The sequence below is a fragment of the Medicago truncatula genome, chromosome 7 (assembly GCF_003473485.1).
Source record: "Medicago truncatula cultivar Jemalong A17 chromosome 7, MtrunA17r5.0-ANR, whole genome shotgun sequence".
Taxonomy (NCBI): Eukaryota; Viridiplantae; Streptophyta; class Magnoliopsida; order Fabales; family Fabaceae; genus Medicago; species Medicago truncatula.
Genome location: NC_053048.1, coordinates 6,623,366 through 6,649,140, shown reverse-complemented (window position 1 = coordinate 6,649,140; position 25,775 = coordinate 6,623,366). Strand labels below are relative to the sequence as shown.

The 25,775-nt window shown below is 31.1% G+C and overlaps 2 protein-coding genes across 2 annotated transcripts; one reads left to right on the top strand and one right to left on the bottom strand.

Annotated features, from left to right (window-relative positions):
• Positions 1–13,907: 13,907 nt before the first annotated feature.
• On the top strand, positions 13,908–18,507 carry LOC120576830 (probable disease resistance protein At4g27220). Its single transcript, XM_039827354.1, has 4 exons — positions 13,908–14,016; positions 14,581–14,853; positions 15,127–15,216; positions 15,814–18,507. Exons 2-4 carry the CDS (start codon positions 14,595–14,597, stop codon positions 18,387–18,389), a joined length of 2,925 nt encoding a protein of 974 aa, XP_039683288.1. The 5' UTR covers positions 13,908–14,016; positions 14,581–14,594; the 3' UTR covers positions 18,390–18,507.
• A 2,669-nt stretch (positions 18,508–21,176) lies between these two features.
• LOC120576945 (uncharacterized) lies at positions 21,177–23,183 on the bottom strand. The gene is made up of 3 exons (XM_039827810.1): positions 23,089–23,183; positions 22,717–23,004; positions 21,177–21,288 (listed from the first exon to the last, which is right to left on the bottom strand). Exons 1-3 carry the CDS (start codon positions 23,145–23,147, stop codon positions 21,177–21,179), a joined length of 459 nt encoding a protein of 152 aa, XP_039683744.1. The 5' UTR covers positions 23,148–23,183.
• Positions 23,184–25,775: the final 2,592 nt, after the last annotated feature.

Sequence of the window (25,775 nt, the reverse complement as noted above, 5' to 3'; positions counted from 1 at the left end):
AAACGTTTTCTTAGGGTCGTATTAAACGCTTGATTGGGACATTGTTCCAGAAAGTAATACAAGTTATATGTTGATAAGATAAAAGCGAAATACTCCTCCGTTTCAAAATACATTTCAAGTCAACAACTACATATGCCAATGCACAATTTTGACGTTAATATATAATTATCTAAAGTAAAAATTATAAAATTTAATATTTGAAAATATTTGTCGAGACAAATCAAAAACATCTTACACGCTAATATTTGTATTTATACATTAGTTAAAAATTATGGTCAAAGTAAGCCAAGTGAATAGTGCACATTGCAAAAGTTGGACATGTATTTGAAACGGAGGGAGTACAAAGCTAGTCATATAAAAGTGAATAAGATATGGAAAAGGAAAAAGGATTATGCAGTTATTAATTTCCACACACGTATTCTTGTAAAAAAAAAAAAAAAAAAACTTCCACTCATACTTTGTACAAACACTTATTTTATATAACAAAAAAAAACATTTATTTATTGGCCTTTTTGTCTTTTAGTTTGATATAATTTTCAAGTTAGTCTTTTAAAATTATAAAATTCTAATCAGGTATTTTTAGTTTGAAAGAATTATCAAGTTAGTCCTTTAAATTTCAAAAGTTTTAAATAGGTCATTTTAGTTGATAAATTATTTCATCATTGCTCATATAATCAGCATCCGTTTAACTGATGTTGATGTAGCCGTTAAATTGTTGATTTGTTCACAAAAACTCACATTCACATTCACACACACATACAAAAAAACTCACATTCACACACTCTCACATGAGAGTGGTACATAGTGTGTATGGAAAAAACATTCCATGAAACAATATCCAAAATAAAAATAGAACACAAATTGTTCTAAACGTATTAAACCACAAAAGTACGTTGTCTTCTACACACACTTTGTACCGAAAAAAAGACTTCCACTTTTACACACACTTATCAAAATCAGTTCAACAAGAACAAAACCATGAAATTAATTATTTCACAATAGCTATATTATAGGATATTACAAATTTCAAATGAACATTTTACATCATAGAACAACTTGACAAAAAATAGAAACTCATTCAACAAAAACAAAAACAATAACAGCAAAATAAAAATACAACACACAATTTGTTCTCAAGTAAGATACAAATATATATATTACAACTCCTAATCGCCACTATGAGTCTAACCCTCAAAAACTTTCTTGATCCTTTCTGGAATCAATATTTGATAGAGCTCTTTTCGATTCTCATAGCACATCAAAGCAAAGAGTAAGATCCACAAGCACAAAAAAATCCAAGCAATTGTAGGAGAAATCATCATCAAAGCTAGAACTGAAACAACACTTCCAAGTAAAACAATAACCATCATGAATGGAAGGAAGCTCTTGATGTGAATCTGTAACATTGTAATAAGCACCAAAACCATGAAGAAAAGAGCAACCATGAAAACTAATGTCATCATAATCGGGAGGTCGATATCAACTTGAGACTTTCCATTACTTGTATTCATTGCTGCTAACGATAGCCCGGAAAATTTTCCAAGTAATTTTCCCTCTTCAGTCAAGCTAGAAAGAGTTGAATCAATTCAAAAATATCAAATGTTAGGAATAGTATATTCAACAAACTACAATAGAAACATTTGAAGTTATTTACCTTGTTGTAGTTCCTAATTCTGCAGTTGAATTTGACATGTCATTGTTACCCTCAATAGAATTCTTGATCCTTTGGGGAATCATTTGATAGAGTTCTTTTCGATTTTTATAGCCCATCAAAGAAAATATTAAGATCAACAGCCCGAAATCAATCCAAGCAATGGTAGGGGAAATATTCATCAAAGCTAAAATAAAAACAACACTTCCAATTATAAGGAGACTCCTTATCTGAAGTTGTAAGATTTTCACAAGCACATAAACCCAATAGTATAGAGCAACCATGAAAACTAAAGCCAACACCAGTGGAGATTTTGCCATACTTGTATTGATAATTGCAAACAATAGTACAAACAGTTGAGTAAACAATTCTCCAACTTCTCGCAAGCTATAAAGGATTGATTGAATCAGTATAACACATGGAATTGATGCTATAACTACATGAATAATGAGTATTATTACCTTGTTGAAGAGAATGAAGTTGAAATGATCCCGGTTGCATTCGCAGCTGCAGCTTCTTCAGGCATTGTTCCTCTCACTCAATCTTTGATTTGATGAGTTCAAAACTTTATTGCTAACTGCTATATATTTATAATGAAATGAGCTTTTCATTGGACTTTATTTGCTGAAGAAAGTGCATGGAAAATGATACTCGTTTAATACGTTTAATACGATCTTTGAATAATACAAAAGTTGAACTTTACCTCTCAATCCAAAAGAGAACAAAAAATTCAAACTTTCCCATCATAAACCACGTAATATTCTCAAATTTTGTCTTTAATCTTGTTGGGGAATTTAGATGATCATCAAGAGCAACAGCATATCAATATTCCGAAACCACAAAATAATAGATAGATGTTATATATCACCATACAAAAGCTCAGACATTAGGTATATGAACCACATCTTAATATATTCGATATTTAATGTATGACTAACCATTCACACTTAAATTAACAATTTCTTTCTCAAGTTTGAGTCTGGGTTTTAAATAATGGTCGCGGTCGCGTTAAGGTTGTCGCAATTTCGGCTGTTACGGCGGATGTTGCGTTACAGATTGTGGTCGTCGCAAAGTGAATTAATCACAACAATGCACAAATATTATTAAATCATTTATTCTATCATATAGTGTATAATAACTTAAATTGTACTATTATTTTATATATTCTAAGATGGTTAAAATAAATATAATAATTACAACATTACAACACTATACAACATTTGCTCAACAAAAAAAAAAACACTATACAAGAATACAACACGAAAATAGGCGTGAAAGGAATATGAGATACTACTGGCTCATTAGAGTCTCTCATTATGTATTTTTCCTTATGAACGTTGTTGTGTTTTTCGCTTCTGTAATGGTGTGTCGCATTAGTAACGGAGTTTTACGGTTGCATCGGCTTTTTGTAATGGTTGTAACGGGAGTTTCGGTGTGATTTTTCATCTCACCCTTAAAACAGATAAAAACGGTATCGGTGACCACCTATACCTTTTTGTCGCGGCCGTTTTCGCGGTAACGGATCCGTATTTAAAACCTTTCCCACACGTCCTATACTTACACTACGGTTAACACAAATAGAACACTCATCCCGACTACATGTATTGGAGGTGCTCTAAAATTTGTAGAAATAGACTCTTGTTTGGCTAATTATTAAGCTGACCTTTGATAAAAACGTCAAAAAGATAAAGAGTGTTCAGTTTGCATTAATTGGAAAGTGACTTAATTTATAATACTTTGTGGGACACCGACCGAATTAAACGTTTAATACGAATTTTATATTGTATAATCAATTCAAATCCGGGTTATTTGTTTATTTATGTACGTTTCAAGTATAAAACAAATTAAAAAAAAAAAGTCAGAGTTCGAACCTCGGACACCTCATTTATATGCAGGGGTCGGGATTCGAATCCCGGACACCCCACTTATTCATCTTAGGTGAATTTTAGCCACTAGGCTACCTGATCAAATATAAAATATAAAATGGATTTAAAAAAATAAAAAAGTGTAAAATTGTTTTTTTCTGTTTTTTTTATCAAAAAATAAAAATAAATAAATAAGTATAAAATAGGTTCTCGTCAAAAAATCATAAACCATGTCGTGTAAGAAAAAACTGTATAACAAGTATGTTCAATATATCCTCTCAAAAAAAGTTTTTTCAATATATATTTGTTTCAGACTCTAAAACGTCGAAGTTCGTCTGCCAACCTATGAAATAATATCGATTTGCTTTCACATTTGAGGTTAGGTATTTAAACTAATTTAAAATTAAGGATTTTTTTTTTTTTTTAACAAGTAAAAATGGATTATATTATAAACGAAAGAGCATTCTCAAGCACAAGATGTGTTAGAGGAAACTTAAAAAGTACATAGATACAAAGCCAAAATAAAAGATAAAAGTTAGGTTAGCCAATGCCCAAACAAACAAAAAGGCTCGACCATCACATATGAAAATTAGGCCGAATAGAGATATTAAACGACTTCATCCACCAAAAGGAACGAATCTTGACTTTCTCTACCAATTGATGAACAATACTCTCTGTATTTTTTAAGATCCGACTATTTATTTCATTCCACACAACCCACACACAACATAACCAAATAAGTTGCAGAAAAAAAAAATAATAATTAATATATTAACACTCTCTATTAAAAAAAATTAAAAATTGATTGAATATATTAAAATTTTCTATTAAAAGAATTTAAAATTGCTTAGTTGAAGTATAACCGACTATTTATCAAGTATTAACATTTTCTTTTGGCAAAATCAAGTATTTACATTAAAAAAAAACATAAAATGTGTATATATATATGAGATCCACTTAAACAATCGCTTAATATGACTATTATCGAGATGCCCTAAAATTTGTAGAAATAGACTCTTTTTTGGCTAATTATTTAAGATTCCATTTGATAAAAATGTTATATATAAATCGTGATCAGTTTGCATTAATTGGGGACTGCCTCTTTTGAAATTTTTGTCTCTCGCTAAACTACATCACAATTTTTGCCCCAAATAAAAGTTGTCTAAAATACTTATTGTGAAAAACCAAAGTCCACGATAGATAGATAAGACTCTTGATAAGAGTTTATAAAGAGAAGACACTCATCACCTTAAAAACTGATTTTGTAAGAATGATTTTATAAAAAGACTCATGTCTACGTTGAATGTATAAGACTCTTGATAAAAATTTATAAAAAGAGGCATTCCACATCTTAAAAGCTGGTTTTGTAAAGTTAGAGCCTAAATTTCAACAATATCAAAATATCATCTTGTCCCTCAAAAATCGTATAAAACCAAAAATTGATCAAATACCATAAACGTTTGTCTTCTAATGTTCTATCTTGTGCTGTTTTATCTTGTATTGTTATGTCTATTACTTACTTTTTAGTAGATTAAACACATCCTTAATGTTCAAGGACAATAAACCGTTGTCAAAAAGACTTCTTTGTTACATTTCGACATGATAGGTTTTTAAAAGTTATACCGTTTGAAATTTAAAATGATCTACTTATTTAGAATTCTCCTATTTTTCTTTTCCAAATATGATCTTCGAGCCATAGTATTTAAAATAGAACTGCTCTTTTAATGTTGGTCTTTGAGAAAAATGAACTTAACTCGCTTGAAAAGTTTACTACAAAATTTGTGTGTAAAATTTATATTTTATATCAGCTGAGCAAGAAGAAAACCATGCAATCAATTATTTGACAATACCCATTGCAGTATATGACAAATTTCAAATGAACATTTTACAACAAAATCACAAAAACTAGAACTTTATTTAGCAAACACACAAATTGTTCTAAAGCAAGCTCCACGTATCGATTTTACTTGTTTTATTGATGGGTTTCAAAGGTATTAAACCACAGACACAAACTCGTTGTCTTTTATCATATATGTTGACATGGAAAATACCCAAATACTACCTAGTCATGTCATATCATATCATATAAATATAAAAGTGAATAACTTGTAGAAAAAGAAAGAGGATTTTACACTTATTAATTTCAAATACACACTTCTTACCAAAAACTAAATAATTTATTATGAGTTTTCTATTATATGCAAATTTGTACGATAACAACAAAATAAAAATACAACATATAATTGTTCTTAAGCAAGATACACATAGAAATTGTACTTTAAGGTTTTTATAAGACTTTGTTGAAGAAAAAACATAGATAAAGAGATTTGATATAATTTGGGTAAACGGTGACTGAAAGTGACCCATAAAACGTTTAATACGAATTCGTTTTATACTAGCGCTGTCCTTCATGTACGCAGAGAAGAACATTGAAGCTACGAGACTTGGAAGAACATGACTGAAAGTGACCCATTAAAAACGTTTAATACGAATTCATTGTATCCTATATATATATATATACTCAATTGAAAAAAAAAGATTGAACTTGCCCTACCCATATATATATATATATATATATATATATATATATATATATATACACACACTAGTACTTTTATCTGTGCTACCGCCCGAGACAATTAACAATGGAGAAGCTGATATATTGCAATATAATCTATTACATCGAAAACAAAATGATTCAATATTTTATGTCCTTAGATCACACACTCGTGCGTCGTACGGGCGAGATATATGTAAAATATATTACTGTCATGAATTGATATAGATAAAATTATCGTTAAGAATCCAATTCAAAGCCAATCTATAGTAAATAACACATAAAAACACTATTAAGATAACTAACATGATCCATAATTGGATAGAAGTTCAGATTGTGAAATCTCACTCTAAATTTGTATCTAACTGAGTATGAAGAGTTGGTAGGTTTGGATAGAAGCTAGCGTTAAGCCTTTTTGTTTTCTAAAAAAATTGACTTTTTATCATCATGTTAGTAGATCCAACTTTTAGAGTTATCTTGGTAGAGTGGATGTTGGATTCGAGAATATCAACACTTTAGAGTTATCATACACTTTAGAGATTTCTTATGAAGCTTTCTGTTTACCTCATCCTTGCAACTATATCAGTTTGTTTAATTGTAAAAAAATAATCAAGTTTACATTCAAACGTGGCTATTTAATGAAAAATTAACATTACTAATGAAAGAAGCATGGAGACAGCATAATTGTGCCAACACTACCAATGAAGGGCTAAACATGGAAAATAAAATGACAATATCATGGTTGAATTACTCATTGGCCAAGTGGCAATCCTTGGGTAGTGTGAATAAGAATGTATGAGAAAAAAAGACATTGGGCTGAAGCAAAAGAGTAGCGTAACATGCATTGGAATGAAAAAGAAAACTAGGTTATGCTTGCTATATAAGAAGAAGGAAGCCGCACAACACAATTATTCAATTCTTGGGAAACTAGGAGGAATCACGGTACGGCACAGAAGGGTGACGTTTTGGAAAGGAGTTCACGCTTCACGGGACAGGAGAAGGAGAGAGGCACATGGGAGTTGGAATACAACAGCAGTACTGATTAAAAAGAGCAAAGCCGGCAACGATGGACTTCGATCGGTTTATTTCTTTTACTATGTTGTTTGTTCCTTTGATCATTTTAGCTAAGTCCCTTTGATTAAGCCAAAATGAATCTATTGTATCTGTGAATCCATGTAGCTTTTGACTATATTGTTATCAATATTGTTAAGTAGCATATTTCGTGAGGGGTTAGGTGAGGGGTAGGGAATTGGTTTGAAGATAACATTCGTAGGGAATTGGTTTGCCTCTGTTTGGGTGCTTTGGAAGGAAAGGAATAATCGAGTGTTCCAAAATTTGGTGTCCGATCTTTCGACTCTTGTGGAACATGTTAAAATGCATTATTTCTTATGGTTGAAATCTCAACAGGAAATCTTTAGCTTTAGCTTTCATGATTGGTGGAAACATCCTCTTTTGTGTATGGGTGTCCACTTGTAATTTATTTTCTTTGGTGGCAATCCTCTTTTGAGGACACCTTGACTTTGTAAATACTTTTCGGTGTTTTGCCTCTTGCACACCTTGTGCAGGGTAATTCATCTTGGTTTATATCATATCTCATTTTAGCTTGTTAAAAAAATATATAATTTAGTCATTATTCATAATTATTCTTGCTTAATGCTTTTCTTAATATCGTTTGTCTGACTATTAACACTAGCTTTTATCGATTGCTTGAATTGAATTTAAGCTTCCAAAGTTATTCAATCGGTTTAAGAGATTAAAAGGTTATAACCTAGGAAAGGACTTTGAGTCAAGAGATTGATCAAAGCTAATAAGTTAATCTGTCGGAAAGGCTGAAATTACATTGAGAACATAGAGAATCTAGCTACCACGGTGACCAAAGGAGGATTCGATATTGGGAAAAACCCAAGTCCCACATCGGATAGACAAGACTCTTGAGAAGGCCCCCAATTTCAACAGATTTGAAAGCTTAATCATCTGTTTTCCATTTAATTTCCAACCAGTTTAATTTTACTTGCAATTTACTATTTTTAGCATTTAACCCCACTGCTTAGGGCAACCTGAATTTAATACATTCTTTATTTTAACACTTTTGTCGAGTAGAAATTGAAACAATCCCTATAAATACGAACTTATAAATTTTATTAGTTCGATATTTTAGTACACTTGCTAAAAGTTTATCACATAAAAATCCTTTAAGTAATTCAACATAACCTGAAATAGGAAGTATTACCAATGTCAAAATAAAGAAACTTGGGCCACAGAAAATCAGCAAGAGGATTAGGGACAGTAAACTAAGAAAGCATTCAACATTAGATGTTACATCAACAAAGCATTCAACAAAAAGTAAAGCATATCTCTAATATATTATAACATAACATATTTAAGAAAAAAAAATTATAGCTTTACCTGATGCATAATCAACAAGAGGCTTAGGGACACGAGAAATACCATGCTGTCAACCTTCTTTAGGTTTCTGCAGAAACTATTCTGCCTGGAGCCAGAATCATGGGCGATCTCGGATCATCTGGAGATGAAACATGAAGGAAATAATTTGATACACTAGGCCATAGGCTTCTTGGACCGGAGCTAGAAAAGGATGCATTGTGCTTCATCTTACTATGAAAACTTTACTGACAGAATCTATGGCCAATCAGAAACCTTAAATAGTTGGTTTTACAACAAGAATTTTTGTGGATTGTGAATGACAAAAACCATAAACTTAACAAAAAACAACAAAGGAAGAAGAGAAGAAAGTGTTTGCTGAATCAATTTCATGTGTGAATTGCGATGACAAAAATCAAAACATTTGACACCTTTTCTATAATATCGGTGTCACAAGACAAGCTTAATACAAAACATTTTAATTTACTTACAAAAAGATAGCTCATATTGAAGGTATTTTCCTGTCAGCTGCATCACAATCAGTTGACATTGGAGTTATCATAGCTACAGAGTTCATTGCGCCAAAACATAAAGGACTTTGAGGCTATTATTAAGTCTTATTAAGATCGTAGTAATGTTTAATGAGAGCCCCAATTGAACTCCTTGAGAATGAAAGTGGTAAGTTAGCTAGAAGACGGAAAGGAAATTGAGCATTCAGAAAACACTAAAGAAGCCCCATTACAAGATGGAGTTTGACCAAGTCCCCGAAAGATATTCACGTGCTTATTCACTTGTGATAAGTGCCAGAAAGTAGTAATTCAAATGAATATTTAAGACACTTTTGTTACTTGTTTTGCAAGTTACTTAGGGAAAAGTCGAGATATAAGTGTGTATTACTCTCTTACACTTTATCTATCTTACTTTACCCATTTATGCAGGAATTTAACTCAAGACACTAAGCAAAGAAGAAAAACAAAGAAAAAGTACAAAGGGTTACTCGCAATGGCGAGTAGAAGGAGATCAAAGGTGAGTCAAAGGCGAGCAATAGACAGAAAGTACCAGAAACTACTCACACTCAACATGCAAAGGACAGGAGGTGAGTGCACTCACAATGGCGAGTGGAAGGCGAGTCCAAAAGGCGAGCAAGTTCCAGAGAGCACCAGTTTTTACACGCCCTCAACTCGTAATGGCGAATGGAAGGTGAGCAACTCGCAATGGCGAATGCATTTACTCGCGAGGCGAGTTAGGGCGGCTAAAATTCCTTAGAGATGACGTGGCACAAACCCACTGGTGAAGAAACCTCAACTCGCCAAGGCAAATGAAGCTACTTGTGAGGCGAGTTGATGCAGATCATAAAGTTTATAAAAGCTCACTTGATCCATTCATTTCCAACATCTTAGAATCTCATAGACTTTTCTGTATTAGCTTTAGAGAGAGAGATATGGCTTGTTCTTCATAGAGTGAGAGTGATAGAAGGTGGGTTCTTCCTCATTTGTTGAGAAATCACATGTTGTAATGAATCTTCATCTTTCAATTCAATCTTGCAAAGCTTCCATTCTTCATTTTTGGGATTAAAGGTACTTGATCTTAGTTAAACATGTAATCTTTTGATCTTTGTCATATCCCTTGCTCTTAAATTATTCAATCCTTGAAACAGTTTATGATCAAACATAATACAACTGAAATTGTCGTGTCCGGTCTCTAATTTTTCCACCGATCAAACATATCATTAGGTTTGCAACTTCATTCAAGCTAGAATGGGTCTGACAGTGACCCATTAAAATGTTTCTTTTGTTTTGTTTTCATTAGGAAACATTAAAACGTTTAAAAAAATGTTTTTTTTAATAAATTTTTTAAAAGAAATGTTTTATAATACACTTTTCTTTTTATTTGTATAATATATGTTTGCCATTGAAAAAAACTTTTCTTTCTTTTTGGGTTATAATACACTTTTTTTTTTTTTTTTTTTTACAAAAGCAAAATTAACTCATATTATTAAGGGTTAATTAAGTTTTTGGTCCCTATAAATATATGCAGTTTTGTTTTTAGTCCCTATAAAAATAAATCACACTTTTTAGTCCCTACAAAATTTTCTGTTAGTGTTTTTAGTCCCTGTTAAATTAAAATTTGTTTAATTATGCTTAAACTTCTAAATTTGTGAAAGATTTTTTACATACATGTTCATAACATCATAAGACACTCTTTTGTAAATTATTTTAGTTTTTTAACATGTAATGAATTAAATATGAATTTTTTTAAAAGCCAAATTTTCAAGATTATATTAATGAAAGTTAGGACCTAATAATAAAATTTTAAATTACTTTTTTGCGGAGGAACCTTGAATAATATTCTAAGTAAGTATGTGAAAAATATATGTTACAAATTTAAAAGTTTAAGCACAATTAAGCAAATTTTAATTTTACAAGGACTAAAAGTATGTGTTGGTCCCTGTTAAATTGAATTTTTTTTAATTATATTTAAACTTTTATATTTTTAAATGATTTTTAACAGACATGTTAAGAACATTATAATAATCTCTTTTATAAAAAATTAGAACTTTTTAACATGTAATGAATTAAATATAATTTTTTTAAAACGCCAAAAAGTCAAGATAAAACTAACGAAAATTTGGACCTAAAAATAAAATTTTGAGCTAATTTATTGTGGCGGAACCTTTTATAATGTTTTAAACAAGTATGTAAAAAATCATTAAAAAAATTTAAAATTTTAAGCATAATTAAACAAATTTTAATTTAACAGAAACTAAAAACATTAACGGAAAATTTTGTAGGGATTAAAAAGTGTGATTTATTTTTATTGGGATTAAAAACAAAACTGTAGATATTTATAGGGACCAAAAACTTAATTAACCCTATTATTAATAAGGAAATGTTCAATACAGAAATGATAAATCTCGAAAACATGTTGATTAGCCCATGAACCATCTGTCCTAGATAAAGAGTGAGCAAGTATGTTCGCTTGTCAACAAATAAACTTCACGTCAAAGTTGAAATGTATAAATAATTGATTCCTAATAACCGAAAGTAGCATATAAAATTCAAAAACTCTGCTACACTGTGACAATAGAGAATTCACAAGAGTACATGAATCCGACTAAAAAATGACATTGAGCCATCCTTTACTGCTAACAAACCCGATTGTCTCCACCAGGACCATTGCCTCTCCTTCCAAGACAGGCATTTTCATTCTTTTCCACCTTGTTTAAAATATGGAGTTAGTTAAAGTTTAGTTTGTTGGTTAACATTTGTTATTATATGGTTAATTGATTAATGTCTAACAAGCTCCATGTACTTAAAGTTTATGTTTTCTAATGGGAAATCATTATATAATTATGTATTCTTTTGATTATGTCTTTTCTCCTACTAACTCATCGAAAAAAGATAGGTAAGTTTATATTCTATATTCAATTAATTTGTTTATATCTCTATAACCTAAAAATATGTAGTACAAAATTGAAAATAAGAGAGTTGAGTATAATATGTACAAAATCCGTATTATTAAACGTTCAATTGGGTCAAAGTTTGATCTCAAATAATGATAATATAGTTTATTGGGGACTATTATGGGGACCACGGCTGCCCACTTCCTTTAAATTAAACAATTTATGGACGACGCGTACTTCATGTGGTTTTTTCTGATATATCTATCATCTACTTATGAAATATAGACATACAAATGAACCCAATAGGTTTAGCTAGTAGATCACTCCAATAGATGAGAATCATGAGTTAACAACATGCAAAGAGACTAAACACAACTTACCAAATTAACAACAACTACGTTTTAGACATACGAACAACAAAGAGGGGGAGGTGACAAAGAGAGGAGGTTTCGATGCACTGGAGAACGATTCGGATGGACAAGCACAAGAAGTATTAACAACAATTTTACCATGACTGAAAGTACAGGCACAAATAGAAGAAGAAGATGGCGAGAGAAAGGGAACGATGTCTAGCACATCGATCTAACAACACTACCAAAGTAGCGGAGATGGCGGCTTTAGGGAATCTAAGAAACCCTAAGCCGCAAGAGGAAGTGCGCACCAACGACTCTCAAAAAGTCATTGCTGCCTGGGAATAAGATGTGATATTGTTTAGTGAGGGATAAATTTTTTAATTTTGTCATATCCCTTGCTCTTAAATTATTCAGTCCTTGAAACAGTTTATGATCAAACATAATACAACTGAAATTATCGTGTCCAGTCTCTAATTTTTCCACCGATCAAACGTATCATTAGGTTTGCAACTTCATTCAAGCTAGAATGGGTCTGACAGTGACCCATTAAAATGTTTCTTTTGTTTTGTTTTCATTAGGAAACATTAAAACGTTTAAAAAAAATGTTTTTTTTTAATAAATTTTTTAAAAGAAATGTTTTATAATACACTTTTCTTTTTATTTGTATAATATATGTTTGCCATTGAAAAAAAAATTTCTTTCTTTTTGGGTTATAATACACTTTTCTTTTTGTTAAACCACCAACGTCAATATTAGAAATATGGAGTTAGTTTATTTTTTTTATTTTTTTTACAAAAGCAAAATTAACTCATATTATTAATAAGGAAATGTTCAATACAAAAAGGAGAAATCTCGAAAACATGGTGATTAGCCCATGAACCGTCCGTCCTAGATAAAGAGTGAGCAAGTATGTTCGCTTGTCGACAAATAAACTTCACCTCAAAGTTGGAATGTATAGATAATTAGTTCCTAATAACCGAAAGTACGTAGCATATAAAATTCAGAAACTCTGCTACACTGTGACAACAGAGAATTCACAAGAGTACATGAATCCGACTAAAAAATGACATTGTGCCATCCTTTACTGCTAACAAACCCGATTGTCTCCACCAGGACCATTGCCTCTCCTTCCAAGACAGACATTTTCATTCTCTTCCACCTTGTTTAAAATATGGAGTTAGTTAAAGTTTAGTTTGTTGGTTAACATTTGGTATTAGATGGTTAATTGATTAATGTCTAACAAGCTCCATGTACTTAAAGTTTATGTTTTCTAATGGGAAATCATTATATAATTATGCATTCTATATTGAATCAATAGATTTTTCTCTTTTTTAATTAGTTTTGTGAGTCAGACGACATAAGATTGAAAGTTCTTTTGAGTATGTCCTTTCTCCTACTAACTCATCGAAAAAAGATAGGTAACTTTATATTCTATATTCAATTAATTTGTTTATATCTCTATCACCCGCACTAAATGGTAAGAATATAACCTAAAAATATGTAGTACAAAATTGAAAATAAAATTATAAAATAAAGAGAGTTGAGTATAATATGTACAAAATCCGTATTATTAAACGTTCAATTGGGTCAAAGTTTGATCTCAAATAATGATAATCTTGTTTAATTGTGGCATCGCTTCCACTTCCTTTAAATTAAACAATTTATGGACGACGCGTACTTCATGTGGTTTTTTCTCTGTTTTTTCTGATATATCTATCATCTACTTGTGAATGTGAAATATAGACATAATTCATAAGTCATAACAAGAGTTTGTTGCTGCTGTTTTCGAAGGACCTTCTTTTTTGGTATATTCTTTTCTCTTTTTTCAATGAAATTTGGATTATGATCTATACTCTACTAAGTTGTACAATTTATTTTATTGATTTCTATTATATTATTTTTATTTATTTGTTGTTAGATTTGAAAATTATTGGATTGTGAGTGCTGCTGTGAATGATCAGTTTAACTATGATTTATTTTATTGATTTGAAAAACATAGATCTAATTTAAACCAAAACTGTGACAAACACTAAATAATAAATCAAGAAAACCTTTTTCTGTCAACTTCTCTGCTTGTAAGTTGTAACGCCATCACGAAGCTTTGAGGGAGATGAACATAGAAAGAATAAACGTTTTTCTGATAGAAGAAGCTAGGATATTAAATAGAGATAGAGGAAGAAGCTTTGAGAGTAACATTTTCACTCAAAACCCACACTATTCTTTTTAAAAGACATTAAATTAAATGGATGTTAAGGTTTGAGAGTAACCTTTTCTTTAAAATTTAGTAAAGCACATATATAATTTAGATATATATATCATATTATATGCTAAATACAATTATTTGAATCTAGCTTTGGATCTGTGTTTAGGAAAGATATTGATAATGGGTAGAAAAAAAAACGAGGACTGCCGGAAACACGTTACAGAAGTAGAAAATAAGAATACATGGATATGCAATTATTGTAGTATTGAGTATAGTGGAGGAGCTTCTAGAATTGAAGCACACCTGGGTTTGAATGGCAAAGGAGGAAACATTAGGCGATGCTCCCATTATCATGAAGGAATTCACAACAATATGGCATCAACTTCAAGTAATCCACCAGAAGCTGTGATTAATAGACTTTATTCAACACAATATCAAGGTAAATGTGAACAACTTTTTTATATCGAGTTCATGAATTAACTAGCATATCATACAATAATAAGTTATTAAAGAAGTATGTCAATTAATATTCGTTAGTATTGAGGATGTGTAGTTCGCTTGGTTGAACTAAGAGATTAAATGAGATAAAGATTCAAAGTTCTGTCTTTTATATGAACTCGCTTCAAACATTATATTTTGTCACAACATGCTGGTACATACATGTTTTTGTTGAAATTTAAAAACTGGGAGAATTTCTATCTTTCATTGATAGTGGCTGAAGGTGTTCCACAAGTGATTGGCACTCATACCAGAAGCTCGGTTAACCATCCAAATAATGCTGAAATCATGAATTTATTTCAAGGTGCGGGTTCTAATTCATTGTTTTTGAAAAAAAGAAAAAAAAAATTATTGCAATGAATTGTAAATTTAATACTCCTCTGTTTGAAAATAAATGTCTTTTAAAGTTGTTGCACATATATTAGGGATGAAAAAATAGATGGATTTGATTTGGATGGTAATGGATCCTAGATCAAAATGATCAATTAGAAATTAGAAATTCTTTTAAGAATTCAATCAAATATATCCAGTAAACATCAAATCCATCTACTAAAGCATATTAGTTTTTTTTTTTTTTTTTTCTCTCATGAATTCATCCCAAAAACATTTATTTTAATAGTTTTAAAAAAATTAATATTAAAAATTAATTTATTTTTAAAATTTATCATTTAAATAATAATGCCTAAGTTTTTATCAAAAAAAAATTAATAATACCTAGCTTTACATTGACTTTTGTAAGTAAAAATACAGAGCTACATATTGATTTTGTTTTAATTTGTTGTTAAAAAAAGCTACATTGACTTTTTTTTAAAGGTGTTATCTAATATATAAAACCAGTAAACAATTTAAACACTTAAATGATTAAACTTTTATTATGTAACATGACAACACAATGGAGCAGGTGTGAACGTTAGCGGTGGTAACAGAAATGTTTATGAAAGTGAGAATAATCAATTAAACCAATTGGTTGTTGATTTAGAATGTGAGGAGTCTCGGGGCAAAAAACGCAAACCAGAATTTAATGTGTCGTTGGAAGAATTACTTGCTGATGAAAATAAGCCTCTCACTTTGCCGACTGAATTTGTCGGGTCGAAATTAAATGAAAATATCCATGAAGTGTTGAAACTCCTTGCTGATGATAAAGTCTTTGTCATTAGCATATATGGAATGGGAGGAGTGGGAAAAACATTACTTGCAACTCTAGTGGAGAATGAAGTAAATAGGAAATCAACTTTTAAGGATGTGTTTTGGGTCACCGTTTCTCACAATTATAGCATCTCAAAATTGCAATATGATATTGCAAAAAGAATAGGTGTGAAACTTGATGAAGATGATGAAAAAATTAGGGCAGAAATTTTGTCCTTGGCATGGGAGAAAAAGAGAACATCAATTCTTATTTTGGATGATGTTTGGAAATATATTGATTTGCATAAGGTGGGAATTCATCCAAAAGTGAATGGCATTAAAATGATTTTGACAACTCGGTTGAAACATGTATGTCACCAGATGGATTGCCACCCAAAAGCTATAATACAAATGTTGCCTCTCAGATGCAACAAAGGATATGGATCTGAAGATTGGAAGTTGTTTATGCTAAAACTCGGACATGATGGAACACCTAAGATACTTCCAAATGAAATAGAAAAGATTGCGAGATGTATTATAGAGAGATTTAAGGGTTTACCGCTTGCAATCAATGTGATGGCTAGAACCATGAAAGGGGTTGATGACTTTCATCAATGGAAACATGCACTAAATAAACTTAGAAAATTGGAAATGGGGCAAGAGGTGGAAGAAGAAATCTTCAAAGTATTAAAACGTAGTTTTGATAATTTGATGGAAAAGAACCTGCAAAACTGTTTTTTGTATTGTGCATTATTATCAACTGATACTTTAATTGAAAAAGATGAGTTGATCATGAAGTTAGTTGACAATGGGCAAATAAATGGGAGTATGTGTTTGGAAGAAATATTTGTTGAAGGGAATACCATATTGAATAAGCTTGAATCCCATTCTTTGATTAGTTTATCTAATAATATAGTAGCCACACATCAAATGGTGAGAAATATGGCCTGTTATATATTGAAACAGAGTAAGAGGGATGCTATAGTGAAGTTCAAAGAGTGTGTGACCGAGATACCTCTTTCACATGAATGGGCAGCTAATTTAGAGTTAGTTCATATGTGGGGTTGTGATATAGGACCAATCCCAGAGGGCATGTCACCTAATTGTCCAAACTTGTCCACCTTGATTATAAATAGAGTGTCCATTAGTCATGTTCCTGAGAGTTTTTTCAAATATATGAATAGTTTATCAATACTAGATATATCCTATAATAAAAGGCTAGAATCATTGCCAAACTCTGTGAGTGAATTGAGGTCTCTTATTACTTTAGTGCTCAAAAGTTGTTATTCATTGAAACATGTTCCACCATTGGGAGAACTACAAGCATTGTCAAGATTGGTCATTTCAAAAACTTCCATTGAGGAAGCACCACAAGGATTGGAAAAACTAATCAATTTGAAATGGCTTGATCTATCTAGCAACAAGTGTTTAAATATGGATACAAGGTCTTTTTTATCCAATTTGACTAAAATACAATACCTCAATCTCCAAAATACCAATGCTTTGATTAAAGTTGAAGATATTCAAAGGATGAATATGTTAGAATGTTTAGGAGGCGGCTTTGACTGCAAAGATCACAACCAATACATGCAAAAAAATCTTGACATGAGTTTTGGGCCCAAAAGCTATATTCTCACATTTGCAAGTGTTTGGGGGGAAGATGGTGTTAGTTTGATAAGATTTGATTCTGATGATCCTGAAACTAAGACTATGAAATTTGGAAATTGTGATCATTCCTCCCACATACTTCCTAAAGACCTTACATATCTCTGTATAGAGAAAAATAGTCATTGGGTTTGCTTATGTGATGCTCTGTTATGCAACACTGATTTTTCTTCTTTGAGGAAAATTAAAACTTATTATTGCCAACGACTGAAGAGCTTGTTTTGTTTATCAGGTTCTTGTTCCTTTTGCACCAAGATTCACAACCTTGAAGTTTTGGAACTTTCATATTTGAAAAGTTTAACAGTTGTCTGTAAAGATGTTGTTAATGTTAGACTATCTTTGACGCTAGCTGGTGGCATATTCTCTAATCTAAAAGACTTTAATATTTTTTGTTGCCATTTGATAGAGAAGTTGTTTACACCACAATTAGTTCAACAATTTCAAAATTTGGAGATCATATCCGTAACTCTTTGTGCTTCAATGAAAGAGATATTTGCAGTGAGCAACAGTGATGACAATGACCAATCCATCATTACACTTCCTAAGTTGACCAAATTATCCTTGAGCAGTTTACGACAACTGAAGAGCGTGTGCAAAGGGAGTATATCATGTGGATCTTCACCAAAAGTGGACATCTTTAACTGTCCAAATTTAGAAAGGTATCCAACAATCATTCAGAGATGTTGAGATTCCTGATTTTTGGTCTGTGTTTTTAATTAATGACTGATCACATTTTGACGTTAAACTTTGTACAAAATATTAGATTACTTTTTTTGTTTTTAATAAATTATTACTTGTCAACGGTACAATTTGTATTCAGTTCATGCAGATCCATCATTTTGAAACCTTTTTTTTTTGTTTGACCATTTCGTTACTTTTTTTATAAACAGAACAATGTGAAAATTTGCAACTGCGTGCCTTTTTCTTATACTGCGTGCCTTTGTGGTTGTTTTGCGTTTTTCTTCTATCATTTTTCCCAAATATATCATAGTTGAAAAAATATCAAATACTATTATAATTCTTGTTCTTGAAAATTTAATTTACACTTGTAATGAATAATGATATGTTTTTTTATGCGCTTGTTATAATTATTGCACCGCTTTTGCACAAGCTCTCTTATTATAAGCCTCATACTTCTTTAAATCAGAGTAATGATACATTGACCAACCTATATGATAACCCTTCATTGTATACCACTATCTGGTATTTGTTCGGTGGATGAAAGAGAAATAAATTGATAAAAGGGAAGAGAAATATGAATAAAAAATATCATTTGAAGTGATATATAAGTGGTATCGAAAAAAAGTTGTCAAATAAATAATACAACTCGAGAGTTTATCTCAACTCATTTTAGTTATGTAAACTCGACTCGTAAATTTGTACGAGTTTACCTAAAATTAAATTGTATAAGATATTTTATATATATATAACATATGTAAGCTAATATTTAAACAAAACATAACCAATTAACCACATTTAAATAATAAACTCTAACAATAAAAAATAAAATTTATCAGTACATTTAAACTCTGTTTCATCTTCAGTTGTAACTTTAACTTCAATTGTTCCATTTTCTCATTTAAATACTTGAGCAAGTAATATATTTGAATGATTTCAAATCAATCAATAATAACAAGCTTCTGAATGCATTACCTAAAATTTAATGTATGTCATTGTCACACATTGGCGTAGCTTCTGTACAGAACAAACATGGAAAAAACGAGTTATGTTAATTGTAAAGGCAACATTTCAGCACTTTGGGATTGAAAAAAGAATTGGATTTTGAAAGAAAATGAGACAAAAAAATAACCAAAATAAAAAAATAAAAAAATTCAAAGGTAAACTCGGACGAGTTTACTCCGAGTTTAACAAGTTTAACACGTGTTAACTCGGTCAAACTCGTCAAACTTTCCGATTTCACCAAAAATCGAGTTTACCTTCGAATTTACACATTTTTGCCACCTAAAAACGTAAACACTCGATTTGTGGAACAATGTTGTCAACCCATAATTTTCCTATACGTAATGTAAAGCCAAACAAGCTTTATTATTATATTTGATTTTATATGATAATGATAAATTATAATTATATTGCATTTCAAAATTAAAATAATCACCATAATATGACATGATGGGGCGTTGAACTTGGTTGTAGTAATAAAATATCAAAAACACCGCCACTCAGCCATACATGTGATATACTATGGTCATTAGCTACTTTTAACCAAGTGATTGGATTCAAGTGATTAATGATTTTTCACTACGATGAATCGTTCGGGAAAATCCGAGTTCGATTCTTGATCAAGCTTTATTTACCCCAAGGCCAAACTTAGGATTACTATGCTCATTCTCCTATGAACCAAAAGAGTAACAAAAACAATAACTATTTTAAGATCAAACTTACAACATGAACTATAAGTCTAAAGCCCTCGATTTAACTACCAACCAAGTTAGAAGCAATTTTTTTTAAATAATTTGAGTTACAGAATTATATTTAAAGCGACCCGAATATGAGGCCTAAAAATCTCAAGGGCTAAAGCCCTTGCTTTAGAGGCAGCCCCTTAGAATGACCTTGACTTTTCTATTTACTTCACTTCTCTATACATTAGCTGCGACTTATCTCAAGAATTACTATGGTTAAATTCACTCTCTCTATTCTACTCAAAATAATTTCATCCTCTCAACCAAGTTTTTTTTTCTTTCTGCACGACCGGGTTGTCCTGCATATCGGCTTCAAACACTTTGATTGCGAATGCAAGCATAGACTTTTTGCAACTTTTATGTATTCTATCTTCAAAGGATCTTCCTTTTAATCCAATTCCACCTCAAACTCTGGCTTCTATAGCATTCTGTTCATCAACAAGCTTAATATTCTCAACCTACTATGAATCCTAGCGGGAATTTAGTAAACGAATGCAAATGCAAAATAGTGTATTGTTAACAAGAAGTGGAAGTAAAATTCCATCATTTTGTAAATCTGAACTCGTCCAAGCTTTGCACTTTATTAACTATTTTACTCGTAAAGAATTTTAGCTTAATTTTACAATGTGCACTGCATCAATCATTTTATTTTATAACATTTTTTGAGAGACTGTCAAATCCTTTGCAAGTTTCAGCACTAGACAGATTCAGCTAAACTCTTTGTATGGTTTGATGGTTTGATTTTTCTCTGAGAAACTTTTTGATTCCCCAAGTCTTGATTCTTCTTTTGCCAATTTTCTTCTTTGAATTTCATTTCCTCCACTTCTCTAATATAGACTTCTCTCAAGTATTACTAAATGTTTAACTCACTCCTCAAATTAACATCCTCTAAAGCAAGTTTTTTCTTTCTGTTCTAAGCTGCAAGCATAGAATTTTGGCTCACATTCTCTCTCTTTTTCCTTAAGCTTCTCTGCTTTCTTTTCCAAGGTTACTCCTGCCATGTGACTGATTCTCCCAAGCTTCTCTACTTTCTTTCGTCTACACTTCCACCAATCTAGACTTCAATACATCCATCTTCAAAGAACTTTTCCATTTTATCCAATTCCACATCAAACACCGGCTTCTTCACATCAAGAATAGCATTATGCTTTTGAGTTGTTCTCAACCTAAAATGAATACAGGCTGAAGTTCAATAAGCGAATTAAAATGCAAAATAGTGATGGAATGCCATTCAATGCTTCTTAAAAGACAGAGATTAAACCATGTGTCAGATAAATTTATTGTGTACTCATCTTCCATAATCTCACAAAATAAATATAGTTCCTCTTTGAGTTCCAAGTTCATTTACATTCCTGAGTCAAAGGTTAAGCACAAAAATACTAATTGCAACTAGGAAATCAATATGAATTAAAATTAATTAGCCATAATAATGGGAGTACTATGCAATGAAAAGTATTCCCTTTAGAGTGCATATTCATGAGCCACCATGACTTATGATTTCCTATCAATCTCTGAACTCAGTCTGCTAATTTAAGCAAGTATGGCATAATAACACTACAAGAAAATATTGATTTTGCCACCATTATTTTACTACAAATAATTCTTTTTATTTCTTGAGAAGATTACTTATGATTAGTTTTAGTAAAAAATATATGATTATTACTCTCTTTCTTCATCAACAATTACTCAATTTCACTGAATCCCTAAAACTCATCTGCACCATCTTTGAATCCCTGATTCATCACCATCGCTGCATCACAATCAGTTGACATTGGAGTTACTATATGTAAGATTGGTTGACGGCTAAATCAGTTGTCGGCTATCAGCTTAACATAGCTAGAAAGTTCATTATATCAAGATATAAAGAACTTTAATTTGAGGCTATTATTAAGTCTTATTAGGGTCGTAGTAATGTTTAATGAGAGCCCCGATTGAACACCTTGAGAATGAGTGTGGTAAGTTAGCTAGAAGAAGGAAATGAAATATGACTATGAGCATTAAGAAAACACTAAAGAAGCGGACTCCAGCTGCCCTTATCAGAGAAAGAATCCATCACACGATGCAGTTTGACTAAGCCTCCCAAAGATATTCATTTGCTTATTAACTAGGTCAGAAATGATTGGGCGCAAAAGGAGGGGAGCCCGGATAAAGGTTGTTGCCTACCAGGGTGGGGATCGATCTGGCAGCCACATCCTACCAGAATGGTTTCGAACGTATTAAACCCCAAAAGCATGTCATCTTTTATATGCTAACTGTATAGAAGGAAATAAATAAACAAATACTAGATAGTGATGTAAAAGTGAGTTTACACACACATACATGGCTAATATTTGGCTAGTTTTACATTGTTAAACAAACACTTACAACAGTACTGAACTTTTTTTTCTAAGTTGTACAAACAAATTCACAAGAAAAAGAAAAGAAAAAGAAAGATGAACAAAACACAAATTATGATCAACAAAATGCAAACAATTGCTCTAGACAGGAAGTGATTCAACTCCAGACATCTCTAAATTGTGAGATGACATACATTAATAACATTCTTGATCCTTTTTGGAATCCATTGAAAGAGTTCTTTTCGATTCTTATAGAACATCGAAGCAAAGATTAAGATCCAGAAACCCAAATAAATCCAAGCAATTGTCGGCGAAATAACCATCAATGCTAAAATTGAAACAACACTTCCAAGTAAAAGAATTACCATCATGAATGGGAGGAAACTATTGATGTGAAGCTGCACCAAAGCTAGGTAGTAAAGAAAAATGGCAAAAACCAAAGCCATCAGTAGAGATTTTCGGTTGCTTGTATTCATTGCTGCAAACCCGACGATTGCAAACAATTGCTTGAAAAATTGGCCAAATAATTCTCCAACTTCATTCAATCTAGAAAGGGTTGAATAAATAAAATATTAGAAGAAACAGAGTAAGTTAATGTTTGAGTAGTGATTGAAAATTGAAGTTATTTACCTTGTTGAATCTGATGAAGTTGAAGTTGCATTTGGAATTGTAGCTCCTAATTCTGCCATTGTTCTTCAAACTCAACTTTTGATGATGAGTACAACACATTCTTCAATATTGCTTTTATAGAGTCGAGGTTTGGAAAAAGAGCTATGAAGAAAAAACATGGAAAAGGAGCTATGAAACAATTTGCATGAGACAGTGACCCATAAAAACGTTTAATACGAATTCGTTTTATACTATACTCGATTGAACTTTCTTGTCCAACGAGCAAAAACAATTGAACCTGTCCCACCAAATAGATTCCATTTATTCCTTCATTTTTATATTGTTAGTTTTTGTCTTTAATCTTTTAAATGTTTGACATTTTTCCAACTTGTGCATTTGAGCATAGTCGCATAATTTGCAATTCATGTTGGTCACCTATGGGCGGATTCGGGGTACGCAATATGAGAAAAATTCTACCCGATTAAGTATAGTAGGCTATCTTAATATTGCAAAAAAGTAGTGCCTGCGTTCCAAAATATTCTTTTATATTCATTTTTTTTATCCATGTTATTTTGCAAGAGACTATTTCTTTCTCCAAACTTCAAAGAGGTTTTCCTACAAAATTGATTTGCTACACCGGATTTTTTTTTCTCTTTTATCTTCTACTTAACTTCTTCTTCATCTTTCTTCGATCTTCACCCACTTGTATCGGTTCGTCCAATTCCTCAGTTTCCATAAACTACAAGGGAACTTGTGCGAATCAATTCACAAAAGTACCATGAACCGGTAGACAAGTATCGGTTTAATATTTCCATTTTGCAAATAAAAATGAATGACTTTAACATTATAATTATCTTATCACCTGTTTTTTGAAGATAGCTTTGAAAGTAAAATTCTTAGGTGCTCCTTAAAAAAAGTAAATTTCTTAGGTGATAGTTTTGCCTGTGATAAAGACTAATTTTTAAAAAGAAAAAGAACAACTTTACAAGTCTCAAGTATCCACTTACAAGATAACTTTGTTCTATAGAAGGGTTTCAAACGTATTAAACCGCAAAAGCGCGTCATCTTTTATATTTAATAAAAATGAGTCTCTAAGATGTAGACAAGGAAATAAGATATTGCACCGTTTGACTTGTATTCCACCATTTGAGTTTACACATATATACATGGCTAATATTAGGGTAGTCCTACATTGAAATTGAAAGAAGGTAGTGTTTTCTCTTCTTTTAATTTTAATTTTTTTTTCTTGATTTTTTAATTTTTTAATTTAGTTTTTCAATTATTTAATTTAAAAAAGGATTATATGAGTTTTTTATTTTTTTAATTCAATAATTACACACGTGGCATGCCACATTGGCGTTGACCGACAAAATTGAGAAAAAGGACCAAATATGCAAAGGGGCTAGTTCTTGATAGGCCAAAATTGTAGTTTTTATACATAGGGGGCCAAATTGCAACTTTTTGAAAGTTAGGGGGGAAAAATGCACTTTAACCAAACATTTTTTATGATGTATACATATACAGTAATTATTAGATATGATGTAAAATATTTTGTACTGAAAAACATAAGATATGATTTAAAGTAGAGAAACGTTAATAAGTTCTTTTAGAAAAATTCTAACAAATGATAAAAAGTTTAAAATGAAAATTTTATTTTAGAATTTATGTATTCAACAGATTGAAAACATAAAATAAAAAATAAACATTTTTTTATACATGAAAGTAACAATTGTTTTCATTTTTAAATCACTGACATTTGTTAGCGAAACCCTTTAAAATATAAAGTATGAAATAAAAAAGTATATTGGTGGAAAAGAATGGATATAAATGTCTGTTAAAATAGAAGGCTAAATATCCTTTGCATGCACTCAAGGTAGGCCCGTTCCTAGAGTTTTACAGGCCTTAGGCATAATATGAAAAAAGGGCCATTACATAATGCATCATAATTTTTTTAGCTCATTGTTGTGTTTTTTTGCTTTTCATTTCATTTTTTATTTCGCTTTTCATTACAAAATAAATGTTTTTTTTAGACAACATCTGAAAATAAATTAAATATTATATATACACCAAAACAAAATAAAAATACCGTAGAAGTAGAGAAAAATAGCACATGTGAAGTAGACTGAAATTTTAGCACCCTATTTTCAACTAAAATAGAATTTGCTTTGTTATGAAAATTATCTCAATTTCTTGGATAATAAATATCGTTGATATTTTTAATATTAATGAAGCACGTTATTAGGAACAAAGGGCCCAAAAAAATATCACCAATTTCTTCGATAATAAATTTTTGAGCATATTATCAAGAACAACCAATTTTTTTATAGGAGGGTGTATATAGAAATGTTTGTGTTACATTGGATATATATAGCAAATCTCACTAAAAGGGCCAACAATACTAATAGATGTCAGCCCATTCCTTTATCATGTCAAAGTTTGGGCCTTTGCAGAGAATTTTTCTATATATACCCCCCGAAATCCAAATATTTCTATATACACCCCCTTACCTTAAAAATTTTTTGGCCCCCTACCGGCATGGGCCCTAGGGCCGGCCCTGACTCAAGGATCACGTAAAATAAGAGATAAATGCAAGATAATAACTAACATATTTGGTGGTCATCAATAGCTCTAATGGCATTTGTAGGAAATAGTATACCATAATCTAAAGTTATCTTGATGTATATCATAACCCTTTTTGTTGCAAGTAG

Coding starts and splice junctions, on each gene's coding strand:
- LOC120576830 (XM_039827354.1), top strand. CDS start 14,595: ATGGGTAGAAAAAAAAACGAGGACTGCCGGAAACACGTTACAGAAGTA. Junction 14,854..15,126: donor TTATTCAACACAATATCAAG/GTAAATGTGAAC, acceptor TTTCATTGATAG/TGGCTGAAGGTGTTCCACAA. Junction 15,217..15,813: donor AATCATGAATTTATTTCAAG/GTGCGGGTTCTA, acceptor ACAATGGAGCAG/GTGTGAACGTTAGCGGTGGT.
- LOC120576945 (XM_039827810.1), bottom strand. CDS start 23,147: ATGGCAGAATTAGGAGCTACAATTCCAAATGCAACTTCAACTTCATCA. Junction 23,005..23,088: donor ACTTCATCAGATTCAACAAG/GTAAATAACTTC, acceptor AACCCTTTCTAG/ATTGAATGAAGTTGGAGAAT. Junction 21,289..22,716: donor ATCTTAATCTTTGCTTCGAT/GTTCTATAAGAA, acceptor TATTCATTTTAG/GTTGAGAACAACTCAAAAGC.